The sequence below is a fragment of the Salmo salar genome, chromosome 14 (genome assembly GCF_965601325.2).
Source record: "Salmo salar chromosome 14, fSalSal1, whole genome shotgun sequence".
Classification (NCBI taxonomy): Eukaryota; Metazoa; Chordata; class Actinopteri; order Salmoniformes; family Salmonidae; genus Salmo; species Salmo salar.
In genome coordinates, this window is record NC_138304.1 from 14,979,217 (window position 1) to 14,993,197 (window position 13,981).

Consider the following 13,981-nt stretch of genomic DNA (forward strand, 5'->3'; position numbering starts at 1 on the left):
TTCCAGTTATTGCTTTAGTTCTGATGGCCTGTTTTGATTACGCTTTCCCCATTGAATAGAGCTGCTTATGGGACACATGGTCCAGACAAGAGCAATGGGGAGTGTGGCAAAGCTAATGTGCTGACTCACACAAAGAGAGAGAGAGAGAGAGAGAAGGTTGCATATTACCCTGCTATTCAGTCGCCCTTTCTACTCACTCTGCTTTTGTCCCTGTTGCCCATTACACTGTTGTACATTATCACTACACAAGGCAACTTTTATGGTTGCTATGGTGAGTTCTAACGATTGGATCATCTCTAGCTTTCTAATGGTAAAATTACATGGCATCTAAGGGCACAGGATCATGGAGCAGGAACATATTTAATGGACCAATTTCACTAATTTTACCCAAGAGTAGGTAAAGTACGGACACTCTTAGTTACCGAGCGTTATCATTAAGCCCTTCTCCACCATGTAGTGAATGTCCCCTCAAATCTGTTCCACTCCTGAGAGGGCAGAGGATGTTTGTCTGAGGTCTCGGACGATGTCTTCCAGGTCTATCTGCGAGATGAACCTGGAGGCAGAGCTCTTCACCCTGCAGGACAGTAACTCTAAGCTGGTGGCGGCGCTACATGAAGCAAACAATAACGTGGAGCAGTGGAAGAAGCAGCTAGTTGCCTACCAGGAGGAGACCGAGAGGCTACGAGACCAGGTGAGTGTTGTCACGTGAAAGATCCACCAGATTGCTTTACTTTCTTTGATCTAGAACTATGGACGCCATGTCAGATGGGTAAATACAATCACTTTTTGACAGCATCCCTTTTGATTCAAACAAAACGTTCCATACACGTTTGCCCATGGAAGAAGTGGTCAGAAAGTTACTTTTTGGACCTGAATGCCAAAACATTAAGGAGATCAAGGTGCTCAAAGTTGACCCATTTTGCATAACCGACCATATCATGTGTTCATCACTGGAAAAGATAAACGGTTGAGTTTGATATAATTTAAAAGCTTCTAAACATGTTGGTCAAACAATTTATAGTTTCTTAATTAAAAAAAATATATCTATATTATGTATTTTTTTTTAACCTTTTAACATCAATTATCTAAAAACGCATAAACTTCATATTAAAATATGTTATAGATTAGACCCTATTTTACATAATTTGTGTTTTTTGTGTTGTGCCCGCCATCGGTTGAGACACAACATGCTCTTGAATACATGATGGGTGCATTTCAATCATAGAAATAGGATGCATAGAATGGACCTATCCCTTCAGACCACTGCAATGTATCTGGTACACCATTTAAATGTACATTTGATTGATTGAAATTGTAACTTCTAATTACTACCACAATGGCCACCCACCATCGAATGTAAATTTAAATGGTCATGTGTAATCTATCTATATTCCCAGATATTCCCATTCAAGTCAACATTGAACATTCTGATGTCTGGACCTCCAACCATCTTCGTGGTACCATTTGAACATTTGTCAGCCAAACATGACACCCACCCTGTATTCAAGATCATGTTGTGTCTGATGGCAGGCAAAACACAAAAACCTCAGATAAAATAAGTAAAATAGGGTCTAAACTACAACATATGCAAATATGAAAAGAAACAATGTGCAAATATGTATGGAAGTTTTCGTTCAAATCGAAAGTGAGGTTGTCAAAAAGAGATTAAATTCAAATGGATTTACCCATATCCGTTCCCACAAATACTGAGTGGACCTAATCTCAGTGGAATCATGGGTAAATGTTAAAGTTCAATGTAATTATGCAAGTACATGCAACCGTTCAAGAAAACAGAATTGTGAAAAATACATTTGTCGAATGTAAAGATATGTTACATTTCCGGTTGTAGAATGTGAAGTACAATTAAATACATGACCATGATGAAGATTTTAAGTTATTTTCATGTGCTTAATACCTCACCTCACGTTCGCTCACACCATAATTATCTCCATGCTGTGACCTTGAGGTCACATTTTGATAGTTAAGGTCACATCTAATTATCAACGCCGGTGCTGTAAAATGCTGCATACAGAGTCAAGACAGAAGGCGGTGGGCCAGTGTAGCAGCAAAGCCTTACTCAAACATGAACAGGTGATGAGTCACCGCCGCTGATAATGACAGCGTTTGAAAGTCTCCGACATGCCCTTTCTCTGCCGGGGAGGTCATGTAAGTTTTGATTGGGTCATCGTTTTTCAGACAATGGGTTTTCGTTTTATGAAAGTCTTTGGAGAAAAGGGAAAGGACACGTCTGTTGGTAGCTCACTTTATCATCTTTTGACAACACTGGCCTTAAGAGGCTGCAGACCTTTTCCCTGAAGCTTTAATCAAGGTGTGTTGGTTGGTTTGGATTACGGGGCACCCCTTGCAGTATGTTAAACATGCTCTTTGCATGTTCTCACTATCCCACTTATGTTTCTAAGGCAGGGGTGTCAAACTAATTTTGCCTGCGGGCCACATTTGGTCTTCACTGAGGTCCGGAGGACTGCACTGAAATTTGTGTTATTAACTCAGCAAAAAAAGAAACGTCCTCACTGTCAACTGCGTTTATTTTTAGCAAACTTAACATGTGTAAATATTTGTATGAACATAACAAGATTCAACAACTGAGACATAAACTGAACAAGTTCCACAGACATGTGACTAACAGAAATTGAATAATGTGTCCCTGAACAAAGGGGGGGGGGGGGTCAAAATCAAAAGTAACAGTCAGTATCTGGTGTGGCCACCAGCTGCATTAAGTACTGCAGTGCATCTCCTCCTCATGGACTGCACCAGATTTGCTAGTTCTTGCTGTGAGATGTTACCCTACTCTTCCACCAAGGCACCTGTAAGTTCCCGGACATTTCTGGGGGGAATGGCTCTAGTCCTCACCCTCCAATCCAACAGGTCCCAGACGTGCTCAATGGGATTGAGATCCGGGCTCTTCGCTGGCCATGGCAGAACACTGACATTCCTGTCTTGCAGACATATCAGTGTGGATGACGGATCACCACCTCAAGCTGAACCTCGGCAAGACGGAGCTGCTCTTCCTCCCGGGGAAGGACTGCAAGTTCCATGATCTCGCCATCACGGTTGACAACTCCATCGTGTCCTCCTCCCAGAGTGCTAAGAGCCTTGGCGTGACCCTGGACAACACCCTGTCGTTCTCAGCTAACATCAAGGCGGTGACCCGATCCTGTAGCTTCATGCTCTACAACATTCGCAGAGTACGACCCTGCCTTACACAGGAAGCGGCGCAGGTCCTAATCCAGGCACTTGTCATCTCCCGTCTGGATTACTGCAACTCGCTGTTGGCTGGGCTCCCTGCCTGTGCCATTAAACCCCTACAACTCATCCAGAACGCCGCAGCCGTCTGGTGTTCAACCTTCCCAAGTTCTCGCATGTCACCCCGCTCCTCCGCACACTCCACTGGCTTCCAGTTGAAGCTCGCATCTGCTACAAGACCATGGCGCTTGCCTACGGAGCTGTGAGGGGAACGGCACCTCCGTACCTTCAGGCTCTGATCAGTCCCTTCACCCAAAGAAGGGCACTGCGTTCATCCACCTCTGGCCTGCTCGCCTCCCTACCTCTGCGGAAGCACAGTTCCCGCTCAGCCCAGTCACAACTGTTCGCTGCTCTGGCACCCCAATGGTGGAACAAGCTCCCTCACGACGCCAGGACAGCGGCGTCAATCACCACCTTCCGGAGACACCTGAAACCCCACCTCTTTAAGGAATACCTGGGATAGGATAACCCCCCCCAAAAAAAAAAAAATATATATAGATGTACTATTGTAAAGTGGTTGTTCCACTGGATATCATAAGGTGAATGCCCCAATTTCTAAGTCGCTCTGGATAAGAGCGTCTGCTAAATGATGTAAATGTAAATCACGCACAGAACGAGCAGTATGGCTGGTGGCATTGTCATACTGGAGGGTCATGTCAGGATGAGCCTGCAGGAAGGGTACCACATGAGGGAGGAGGATGTCTTCCCTGTAACGCACAGCGTTGAGATTGCCTGCAATGACAACAAGCTCAGACCGATGATGCTGTGACACACAGCCCCAGACCATGACAGACCCTCCACCTCCAAATCGATCCCTCTCCAGAGTACAGGCCTCGGTGTAACTCTCATTCCTTCGACGATAAATGAGAATCCGACCATCACCCCCGGTGAGACAAAACCGCGACTCGTCAGTGAAGAGCACTTTTTGCCAGTCCTGTCTGGTCCAGCGACGGTGGGTTTGTGCCCATAGGCGATGTTGTTGCCGGTGATGTCTGGTGAGGACCTGCCTTACAACAGGCCTACAAGCCCTCAGTCCAGCCTCTCTCAGCCTATTGCGGACAGTCTGAGCACTGAAGGAGGGATTGTGCGTTCCTGGTGTAACTCGGGCAGTTGTTGCCAACCTGTACCTGTCCGGCAGGTGTGATGTTCGGATGTACCAATCCTGTGCAAGTGTTGTTACACGTGGTCTGCCACTGCGAGGACGATCAGCTGTCCGTCCTGTAGTGCTGTCTTAGGCGTCTCACAGTACAGACATTGCAATTTATTGCCCTGGCCACATCTGCAGTGCTCATACCTCCTTGCAGCATGCCTAAGGCACGTTCACGCAGATGAGCAGGGACCCTGTCAGTAGAAAGGCCTCTTTAGTGTCCTAAGTTTAAGTGTGACCTTAATTGCTTAGCGTCTTTAAGCTGTTAGTGTCTTAACGACCGTTCCACAGGTGCATGTTCATTAATTGTTTATGGTTCATTGAACAAGCATGGGAAACAGTGTTTAAACCCTTTACAATGAAGATCTGTGAAGTTATTTGGATTTTTCCGAATTACCTTTGAAAGACAGGGTCTTGAAAAAGGGACGTTTCTTTTTTTGCTGAGTTTATTTCCTTGCCGTCCAAATTAGTAAACTTTCCTCTATCCATAGTTTGGGGAATTTTCTATGCTCCCTGACTATCCAGCTTTCATTTCTGTGATTGATAGCAACATGGAAAGAGTGAAGAGATTGTATAAATCTAGATCCAACATAGTTCCAATTTGGTTTTAGTCATTTCAAATGTAGACTGAGGTTGAACCACCCACAGACCGCATTGAAGTTTGACACGAGCTCTAAGGCAGGGTTTCCCAAACTCAGTCCTGCCCGATTCAATTAACCAACTCAAACTTTTTCTTATCAAGGACCCCCAAATAGTAAATCTCCCTACTAAGGTTTTTTGTTGTTGTAATATATATATTTTCACATATTTCCATGTGTAGACCTATAGGCTATAATATTCCTATAATGAGTAAATAATACAGGCTTCATACAGACATTGGTATGTCAAGTTCAAGGACTTTTTCAAGCACTTCATTGTAATATTCAAAGACCTCAATTATATATATTGTTATAGGCATAATACAACAACAACAAAAATCCTCCCAAAAAGTATGCGTTACCATTTGAATAAGAATGCATTTTATATATTTTATATACCTTTCTAATGACATTATGCATTCAAATGATTTATTTACGTTCTAAAATATGTCCGAATAATGTGGACATAGATTGGATGTATGAATGGTGATTTGAATACTGGTTGATGTTGCTGAAGCAAGCTCATTAATAAAGTCAATTTTTTTATTTATTTTATTTTACCTTTATTTAACCAGGAAAGTCAGTTAAGAACAAGTTCTTATTTTCAATGCCGGCCTAGGAACAGTGGGTTAACTGCCTTGTTCAGGGGCAGAACGCCAGATTTTTACCTTGTCAGCTTGGGGATTCGATCTTGTAACCTTTCGGTTACTAGTCCAACGCTCTAACCACTAGGCTACCTGCCGCCCCGTTAATAAAGTCTATGTGGCGGTAGCAGTAATCTCACCTTCGCCATTGGAGATGTTGGGTCATTGTATCGTGTTTTTAAAACAAGCAAGTGACCAAAAATGAGATTCCTATTGTACTGTAACGCTACGTATGAAAAGTTGAAGCCAACATTTAATGTTGTTGTCCTCATAAGAACCCCACATGGTTTTACAACAACAACAACAGACCAGCACAGCATCCATCAACTGAACAGCAGGCAAAACCTGATCCTAAATGAAATCACTGCATAGAAAAAATATGATTGTCAGTGGCGGAGGATTAGGAGAAACAGAAATATAGATAATATCACACAACTCATGTTCTACAGGTAAGCTATAATAAAACCAATATTTAATTTAGCGAAAAATAATAGGACTGAATTTTTTTATTTTTAAATTTTTCCGTGGACCCCCCCTCCCAGTTTGTAAACCCCTGCTCTAAGGCATTATTAGTCTGATTGCAGAGAATCTCATCCATCTGTGGCTTGGAGTACACATGGATTCCCATTTTACCTCTCACCCCTGAGATATATTTGAGACATCATATAATACTGTTCTTAATGGATATTCTGTGACGACTAGACAAGTGGATGATGAGACATTCTCCAATGCATCATTGCTAGCTGGGTGCATTAAATGTAAAAGCTTTGTCAATTTTTTCCAGTTCTATGTCATCAATATAAGGTCTTTTCAGGGTCGCTGGCTGCTAAGTACTGAGTCACTTGGGAATTTGCTGGCTCCAAGCCTGTTGATGAAATTCTTTGGATTCATCAACCTTTGGATTCGACCACTTCAATGGTTTTAGTGGTGCAAGCTTATCATGTCTAGCCAGAGAACATTGATCTCCACAATTATTTTACCACTTCATGCAGTGTTTTACTGTACTGTGGATATACATCAATAGTCCCAGACGATTACGATCCTCCCCGTCTTTACATTAATCGTCCTCTAAAAAGGCAAGCCAGCCATGTCTAGTGGTCCAAGATCTCTCGCTTTCTTGATCTGAATTGGGCGACCAGGTGGCTGAAAAATGGTTCACGTCTCCTGGGGGTGAAAGAGAGAGGGGTTTGTAGGACAGCGATATCCTACTTTCAATGCCCTAGTTAGGAGAAAAATGAAAAATCACCAGAGGGAGCTGGCAGCTATCTGCCCCCTCCCCCCCCCCCGCCCCCGCCATACACAGTTAAAAATAATCCAGCCTCTCTCAAGGCTCTCCAAGTGGCAGAGACCTTTTAGAGGTCTCCATTTTAGTTTAGCTCCTATTTTACAGGCTGAGTTAACACTGCAGTGAGGTTTCAATTCCCAGTTACCTGATAATGGTGGTGTCTCGGTCCTTGGCTTGCGCAATGAAGGCAGCAGCCTTGACCATGGTAAAGGGGGATCATGGGGATGTTGTATGCTGTGTGTATTATTGAGACCACAATATCTGATCCTCGCAGGAGGCGTTATGCCTTTGACTTTATCATCCAATGCGATATTTTTACTTTGTTACCTACTCTATACTATAGCTTTGTTACTTGCCAGTTTTTGCATTTGGGGCTTTGTACTGTTGTACATGTTTAGTGTGTATGACTTATTGTTTGGTTAGCAATAGATGCTGCTGTTTTGCATGTCTATGAACAGTATTTTTAGGGGGCACTGCTGTTACTTAATTGGGTTGAAGAGGGATAAGGGGGTTGGAGGGGTGTATCCTGCGGGAATTATCCAGGTTGAAAGATGGCAGGGTTCCTTACTTTTCCTGTATAACCAAGGACATTTTATCCACAGATGGGGGAAAGGGTTTTTGTATTTTCCTTTACCTGCAGTGTGGTAAAACACGGGTTGCTCTCAATAACCTGTAAATATCAGGATGTAGGATGGGACAAACCGAACAACTTCAATGACTAATTCCTCTAAACGGGGGGGGGGGGGGGGGGGGGGCTCATTGTTAGATACTATATTTATTGAATGTTAAATGAATCCTATACATTAAAATGTCCAATTTGCGTGCAATTCAATTAGCTTACATTTCAACCAAATAATGTTGCAGTAATGCTAATCTTATCTGTATCCACCAACAGAAACCATTACAGAACAATCTGAGATGGCGGGTGTCGAAATCCTCTTTCTTGTGCTTTTTGAGGTGGAACGACCCTAATAAAGAGAAAAGATTCTGAAGGATTTGAATGACCACCAGTGGGAATACAGAGGTTAAATGGCAGGGGCAAGCCGTAAAGACAAGGGATAATTCTTTTCTGGACTCAAGTATAGTACCATTCATGAGTGCAATCTATAAAGTGCCAACAAGAAAGTTGGACCCAGGGGTCCTGTCACACATGTCACAATAACATTCCCGCTCCCTGTAGAGATCTGACAGGAGCTGCAGTCTCAAGTCTATGATCATTTCCCCTGGTCGTGACTGAAACCTCTCGTCTTTTGGCAGGTGGCTGATCTGGAGGCACATGGCGGACACGGCCCTAGTGACATGCTCAAAGACGAGTTGACTCGTTCTCTGGAGGAACTGGAGGCCCTGCTCAAGGCTAAAGATGAGGTCAGGGGGGGCAAGATACACACAGGGTAAAAGGGAGGTATTGTAGGTACATTTATATGCCCTCCGGCAACAAGTGTAAGGCTGTGCTTCTCATGCTTATGGATGAGGGTAGGGGGAGCCGTTTCTAGATCAGACCAAGGCCGAAATTAGCTGGGTTTAAATGTTTTAAATGAGATTTTATACCATTTTATAGATGGAGAACATAGTCTTATCACAAAGATGGCAATTGAGATCAAATCAGTTGTGGTCTTTAAATGGAAGAAAGGCCAATGTGAACCTGTACCTTCCTTTGTTTTGTGTTGCTGATGGCAAAGGACCTTGGGCTAACTTGTGAATGATCATGTTTGTTTTCCAGGAAATCCACATTCTGCAGAACAAGAAAGAAGAATACCATGAGATGGAGCAAGAAAGAGAAGAGGCCATACATAGATTACAGGTAGACCTGCACACTGAAGAAGGCGCATTTGGTAAAACCTTGCATGATCAAGAACAAGAGACTGAAAAACAGTTTCTATCTCAAGGCCATCAGACTGTTAAATAGCCATTACTAGCCGGCTACCACCCGGTTACTCAACCCTGCACTTTAGAGGCTGCTGCCCTATGTACATAGACATGGAATCACTGGTTTAATAATGGAACACTAGTCACTTTAATAATGTGTACATACTGCTTTACTCATTTCATGTATATACTGTATTCTATTCTACTGTATTTTAGTCAGTGCCACTCTGACATTGCTCATCCTAATATTTACACTACCATTTAAAAGTTTGGGGTCATTTAGAAATGTCCTTGTTTTTGAAAGAAAAGCAAATTTTTTGTCCATTAAAATAACATGACATTGATCAGAAATACATTGTAGACATTGTTAATGTTGTAAATGACTATTGTAGCTGGAAACGGCTGATTTTTTTTATGGAATATCTACATAGGCGTACAGAGGCCCATTATCAGCAACCATCACTCCTGTGTTCCAATGGTACGTTGTGTTAGCTAATCCAAGTTTATCATTTTAAAAGGCTAATTGATCATTACAAAACCCTTTTGCAATTATGTTAGCACAGCTGAAAACTGTTGTGCTAATTAAAGAAGCAATAAAACTGCCCTTTAGACTAGTTGAGTATCTGGAGCATCAGCATTTGGGGGTTCGATTACAGGTTCAAAACAAAGAACTTTCTTCAAAAGTCAGTTACAACATTAACAATGTCTACACTGTATTTCTGATAAATGTTATTTTAATGGACAAGAAATGTGCTTTTCTTTCAAAAACAAGGACATTTCTTAGTGACCCCAAACTTTTGAACGGTAGTGTATATATTTCTTAATTCTATTCTTTTACTTTTAGATTTGTTTATTGTTGTGAATTGTTAGATACTACTGCACAGTTGGAGCTAGGAACACAAACATTTTGCTACACCCGCAATAACATCTGCTAAATATGTGACCAATACAATTTGATTTGAACAACAAGCAAGTAGGATGCTCTGTGGTTTCTCAGGAGATGGAGATGCGTAACCTGGAGCTGGAGCGGCGGGTGCAGAACGTGGAGCAGAACCTGTCCGCCTCCCTGGAGGAGCGGGACCGCACGGAGAGTGAAGTGCAGAGGGCCATCGAGATCCTGGACGTCAAGATCTTTGACCTGAATGACCTTCGGCAGAGCCTGGTCAAGCTCATTGACAAATAGTGTGAAAGAGAAGAGGATGGGTCTCTTAGGGATGGCCAATGCAAAGAGAGGAATTTGGAAAAGAGAACGAGCTGGTCCTCTCTTGCTATAAAGCACAACACCACTTCTGCTGTGGGAAGATGGCTGCTCTGGGTCCTTGCAGCAGCAGCAGCATCACTGTACAGCTTGTTAAGCGTAGGTTGTGGTGTTACCTAGGCAGTGTATCTGCTATGTCCGATGTTGTGCTGTAATTCATGTTGCTGTCTTAACATTCTAGGCAATGATCTAAATGCTAGACTGTTCATTTGAGATTAGGAATATTGTCAAGAATGAGATCATTAGGTGCTTGTAGATATAGTTTTCATACTTTTGAAATCAACTGATTTTATACAAAATTGGGAATGTAATGTTATAATGAGCAACATGGATTATCTGTTAATTGAGATTATATAAAAATGGTCTGGAGAGATCTTTCAATGCAACCAAACTATGTATTTGGAAAGAAGCAGTACACAATGCAGAAAATGGATTTTTTTTAAATGTGGTTGACAGCTATCACCTCATCCAATTAGAATACAACTCAAGATAATTGATATTGAAGAGGAAAATAAATTTGCCTAATTGACAAAATATTCACTTTCTTTATACATCTGAGCAAAGTGTCAGAGGCCGAAAGATATGCTGCCGCAGTGGAGTTGACGATTCATGTATCCAATAAAACGCATGCGTCAAAGAAGTGAGCGATCTGTAAACAATGAGTCACTGTACTGTTTGACACGTCAGCTGTCTCCGGGTTTGAGATGTAGATCTAGAACTTTATTGGTACCATGGCATGCTGGTAGTAGTGTGATAACAAGAGGTATGAAGCATGAGGGTATCTTGAATTCCTGTGAATGTTCCAACTATCTAAGAACCAAAGAGAGTTGAGTTCTCAAAGTAAGAGCTTTCGAAAGCTTGACTCAGCTTCTCCTGTGTTCATAGAATGTTAAATTAAAGCTTAGGTTAGGTAGATGATTTAGGCAATAAGAATTACATGCAATAAATCAATGTATAAATTAAGATTTGAGCAGTTGTCTCTAGCCAGATTGTCCAGTAGTGAGATTTAATTGTATCATTGACACTTGAATGAATTCATCTGATCTGTGGTTATTTCCCTCCAGCATCTACCAGTAATAGCAGTAGATGGGGCTTAATGTTTAGCTTAGAGACAATACTATATGCCTTATGTGAGTGGATGTACTTGCATTTACTGTTAAAGAATGCCTGATTTAATTGCAAGTTTAATTGCACATATGATATTTAAATCAAGGCACAAGTGGAGAAAAATGTTGCATTTTTAATGAGCCTTGTTCAAGGAAATTGTAAAAAAAATAAAAAATAAAGGACATGGAATAATCAGAAAATTTGCCCTGTTCTGTATAGTAAGTCAAAGTTTATGCAGCATGAATGACAGTCTTTTCCATTTCAATTTTTTTATTGAAAACATTGACAAAAGATCAAAGAGAACGCTAGTTTACTTCAGCTTCTTCTTGGGGCGCAGGTTGCTGGTGTGCCCACACTTTTTTTTGCGGCAGTTGACTGCACGGGGGTGAAGACGTGCATAGCATCTGAAATGCAGAGAGCACCAACATCAAATGATAAGACCCCAATCTCCACACAGACACGGATCAGTAGATGGCTGTAACTTGGTGTACATTTTATTTTGTCTTCAGTTAATGGAAGCAGACATACTTGCGGCAGATCATTTTGTCACAGTTGTATTTCTGTGCAAGCTGTCTCAGGGAAGGCTCGATGATACCTCCTCTCAGACGCAGGACGAGATGAAGAGTGGACTCTGGAAAGCAAAGTGGTGACACGTGAACAGAATTACACAGTATTCTTTATTTCATTGTATTTGAAATAAAAGATTGTCCACTGTTTTCCATGGAGTATCAAAGTGTTTCTAAAAGTTGGACATTTGAACTGACATTGTATTTATATAAACATTTCAATAATATAGGAGGCATTAAACCTGCTAATATGCGATTTGTGAATATTACAGCATGCATACCATTAGACAGAAGGTCCATATGTTCCCATGGACTATGAAGAGATGATATAAGCCTCAATGCCATGATTAGGGTAAACACTGAAGACTGAGCAATTGTCCGTCATGGTCTGAACAAACAGTATTATTGATAATTGAATTTGTCAAGTAGTACCTTTCTGAATGTTGTAGTCTGACAACGTGCGGCCATCCTCCAACTGTTTGCCGGCGAAGATGAGTCGCTGTTGGTCAGGAGGAATACCTGAAAGGGTAAGCAGCAAACATAAGTATGTTCGGCAGAAACCATCCACATGTACCTAAGTGAAGTAGTTGCCCGTCTACAAAGATCTAATGTGGATTTTATGTCCAACTAAGGAAGAAGGATTTAGAGAGGGAAAGCCTGGGTTCTCCAACCCTGGTTCTCTCCTGTTGGTTTTCCCTCCAACCCCAGTTGTAACTAAATTGATTCAGTTTTATCAACTAGTTAATCATTTGAGACGGGTGCGCTAGATTAGGATTGGAGTGAAAACCTACAGGACAGTAGCTCTCCAGGAACAGGGTTGAGAGCCCTGGGGTAAACTGATCCTAGATCTGGGCCAAGCAACGTTTGCTGAGATTGATTTACCTTCTTTGTCTTGAATCTTGGCCTTCACATTCTCGATAGTATCACTGGGTTCCACCTCAAGGGTGATGGTTTTACCCGTCAAGGTTTTCACAAAGATCTGCATATTTGATGGCTGTAGTAGAAACAAGGCGGGGGTTGCATTTATTAATTGACAGCAGTTGCTTGTTTCGTAAACATAGCTAGGCCAGTTTCCTAGAAAAATATGAATCCTAGTCCTGGACGAAAAAAAATGCATGCTCTAATGAGAATGTCTACTTAGCTTTATCATGTGTCTGTCTGGGAAAATCAGCAGGCTACTGGTTTCATAAATCTACTATTTCACGTTAGCTAGCTAATCAAAAACTGGCAATGAGTGTCAGCTTGGTCCGGGCTGTTTAGTTAATTGTCTGAATAACGTTACAGTAATTTATTTCACCAGTCACCCATCTGATAACTATTCCTAGATAACATGATTATCATGATTTAAATATTCGTAATGTGGCTGTTGGGTTTAGCTAATTTGGAAATGGCACACTGGGCCACGGGTGTTAGCAAGCTAGCAATCAACTAATGTTAGCCAACCACCTGTTCTCACACACCTTGGAGCTATCAGCCAGTCAGTTTCAGATATCTAGACACTTAACTGCTGATCCTCAACATATGTTCATAACAGGGGATATGTAGACGCTTTAGCTAGCTGGTTAAACAACTCACCGTCAAATACCACTGCTGGCTTCAGGAGAACAGAACATCAGGAACTTGAACGTTTTCTCCCTTCTAACACATCATGCACCGTTACCGCCATCTACTGGTCTGGAGGATTCTTGGCGCGTTGACCACCAGACATGATAGGATTGCAAATCGGGATGGCAGACCAGTGTTGCAAATCATGCCATGCTGGAAGATAATTGCCTTAATCAGTGTTCAAATGCCTCCCGGGCTTTGTCTTTTTCTATATATGTTGTCTTTGGAAAGCAATGCAGCAAGCAGATGTCATAGGTGTTGCAATGTCTCCCCTTTGCGGTTTCTATAAAATTGAACCTCACCAACAACAGAGCCAGAGCTCACTCATCTCAGTCACCTGGCAGGGCAGGTGGACGCTTGGCCGTGAGCCGTGGAAGCCGAGGCAGCTCAGGTAGTGCCGCAAGTTTCGCTTCTTCAGTCAAAAGTAAAATTGTGCTTCTTCAGTCGTACATACTACCAGTTCATCCAAATATACTCACGTTAGGTAGGCTAGTCAAAGGCACCCAGTTTGAAGACATTCTCCTTCTAAACCAGAGATTGGCTACCTTGGTGGGGGTGGAGGCCCCAAAAAATAGTTACTGCTGATGCATGATGCGCAACC

The 13,981-nt window shown here is 42.1% G+C and overlaps 2 protein-coding genes across 2 annotated transcripts in view; one reads left to right on the plus strand and one right to left on the minus strand.

Moving 5' to 3' along the window:
• The window catches only part of LOC106568943 (homer protein homolog 3), a 57,860-nt gene extending 46,457 nt beyond the window's left edge, over positions 1-11,403 (plus strand). The window contains exons 8-11 of the mRNA XM_014139805.3: positions 535-691; positions 8,236-8,343; positions 8,699-8,779; positions 9,842-11,403. Coding sequence (XP_013995280.1) covers positions 535-691; positions 8,236-8,343; positions 8,699-8,779; positions 9,842-10,027 — 532 coding nt within the window. The 3' untranslated portion in view covers positions 10,028-11,403. The remainder of the gene's footprint in view (positions 1-534; positions 692-8,235; positions 8,344-8,698; positions 8,780-9,841) is intronic.
• Positions 11,404-11,461: 58 nt separating this feature from the next.
• Positions 11,462-13,363, minus strand: LOC100194659 (ubiquitin A-52 residue ribosomal protein fusion product 1like 2). The gene is made up of 5 exons (NM_001139743.1): positions 13,351-13,363; positions 12,658-12,769; positions 12,208-12,294; positions 11,738-11,840; positions 11,462-11,613 (listed from the first exon to the last, which is right to left on the minus strand). Exons 2-5 carry the CDS (start codon positions 12,758-12,760, stop codon positions 11,520-11,522), a joined length of 387 nt encoding a protein of 128 aa, NP_001133215.1. The 5' UTR covers positions 12,761-12,769; positions 13,351-13,363; the 3' UTR covers positions 11,462-11,519.
• Positions 13,364-13,981: the final 618 nt, after the last annotated feature.

What these genes read in the sequence shown, in the direction of transcription:
- LOC100194659 (NM_001139743.1), bottom strand. Translation starts at nt 12,760, where the DNA reads ATGCAGATCTTTGTGAAAACCTTGACGGGTAAAACCATCACCCTTGAG. An exon ending in AGACTACAACATTCAGAAAG is followed by an intron (nt 11,841 to 12,207) that starts GTACTACTTGAC and finishes TTTGCTTTCCAG; the next exon opens with AGTCCACTCTTCATCTCGTC. An exon ending in GACAAAATGATCTGCCGCAA is followed by an intron (nt 11,614 to 11,737) that starts GTATGTCTGCTT and finishes TCTGCATTTCAG; the next exon opens with ATGCTATGCACGTCTTCACC.